A 1,630-nucleotide genomic window follows, 5' to 3' on the forward strand; every position below is an offset into this window, starting at 1 on the left:
CATAATTATGCAAATCCATACTTTCTATTTTGATACCTATACTCTTTATGAATCGTATGAAATCATCTTACTTTTCTTATAGCATGGCTCACAGCACATTTTTAAACTGTTAACAAAAACAACTTTAAACTGCAACGATATCATCATCATCAGCTGATTTGAAATACGATGGATGAAGGAATTTTGCATTTTTCAACTGATACTAATAAATGATGCCAAAATAGCCACTGAAATAATAAAAGCAGAAGCGTTGAAGACTTGCATAATTTGTTCCTGACATCAAAACACGTGCATATACAAACGAAATGGATCTTTCATCAGCAATGAATCCCAAAAAATTGTCAAGTGACATCAATAAAAAGTTCTGTGATGCTGAAGAAGAGCAACAAGTCGTAGCAACGACAATGGATAATTTCAGCAAAGGTGTAGCGACAAAATCTCAATCGAAAAGTGGCCAGAATCTGCCATGCGATTCTGAAAAAACACAATTTGCGCTTGACAGTCTGCAAATTAGCAATGAGCGGTATTTATTTCTGCAAATAAACATTATGATCTTAATCATTATCATTTAGCATTGTTGATAATATCGATTCCATCTGTTTGATAACTGAATATTAATGGATCTGAACATACTGCGCATTAATTTGCATAATTATTTCGTTAATTGCGACGATCTGTCTCGCGCTAGGCCGGACTACAATTCTATTTTTCTGCCATTGCTTAGGCTTACCACTACATCAAAAGAAAAATATTTGAAATGGACAATTATTACTTAATTTAAAATTAAGAAAGAATTAGAAACGACATGAGGGAGCAAATAAATTATTGAAAGCTTTTCGATGGGGCAGTGATTATGACTTTCATTCTATCATCATTAATTTGCTTTCTACATCGATCATAACTTAAAACATTTTTATATATATATATAGCTCCACTTCGAAATCTGAAAAATATAACTTAGCAAATAGGAGGATGTCAATCATATCGCTGCTAATGTAGTCGATGGCATCATAATGTAACTTCATTAAAAAAATTAGTTGGAATTCAAAACATTCAAATGTTAAAATTTTAAAAACGCTAAGTTTTACATTTACATTCATTGATGATAGATATAAGAAAAAAAATTTTTAATTGGGGAGGAAAATTTATTTTTCATTTTTTTTTGCATTCCTTCCACATTTATGATTCGCACAAAAAATTTCACTCCAGAAAGGTTTTCATAATTTTTTTTCGTGTAATTCTTGTCAAAATAGCAACATATGGAAAGGGTAAAGGGAACAAATAGTAGCAAAGTACTGCTTGTAACAAGTATCGGGAAAGCTAGTCTGTTGAATTCGGCCTCACCGATATAAATTTTATTCGGGATATAATATTATTCTTCACTTATTAGTTAACAACTATTATTAGTTAACAACAAAAAGGGAAGGTTTAAAATATATATGTACGTATTACACGATGAATTGGTAAGCAGTGATAAATGAGTTATACAAAAAGCAAGCAATATGATCAACTAACAAATTCCTTGTCGTTGTCTTCGATAATAATTTACTGTCGGTTAGTTAACAGATCGTTGAGTTGGGGATTGTTACGGGAAATGTATTTAGCGAATAGAAAGAATATCGTAGTTTGC

The 1,630-nt window shown here is 31.2% G+C and overlaps 1 protein-coding gene across 1 annotated transcript; it reads left to right on the forward strand.

Annotated features, from left to right (window-relative positions):
* Positions 1-305: 305 nt before the first annotated feature.
* On the forward strand, positions 306-523 carry LOAG_14652 (hypothetical protein; the record flags this gene model as incomplete). Its single annotated transcript, XM_003150146.2, has 1 exon — positions 306-523. A coding segment is annotated over one exon (216 nt), but the record flags the coding sequence as incomplete, so codon positions are not given.
* Positions 524-1,630: the final 1,107 nt, after the last annotated feature.

This window comes from Loa loa (assembly GCF_000183805.2).
Source record: "Loa loa unplaced genomic scaffold supercont3.993, whole genome shotgun sequence".
In the NCBI taxonomy this organism is placed as follows: Eukaryota; Metazoa; Nematoda; class Chromadorea; order Rhabditida; family Onchocercidae; genus Loa; species Loa loa.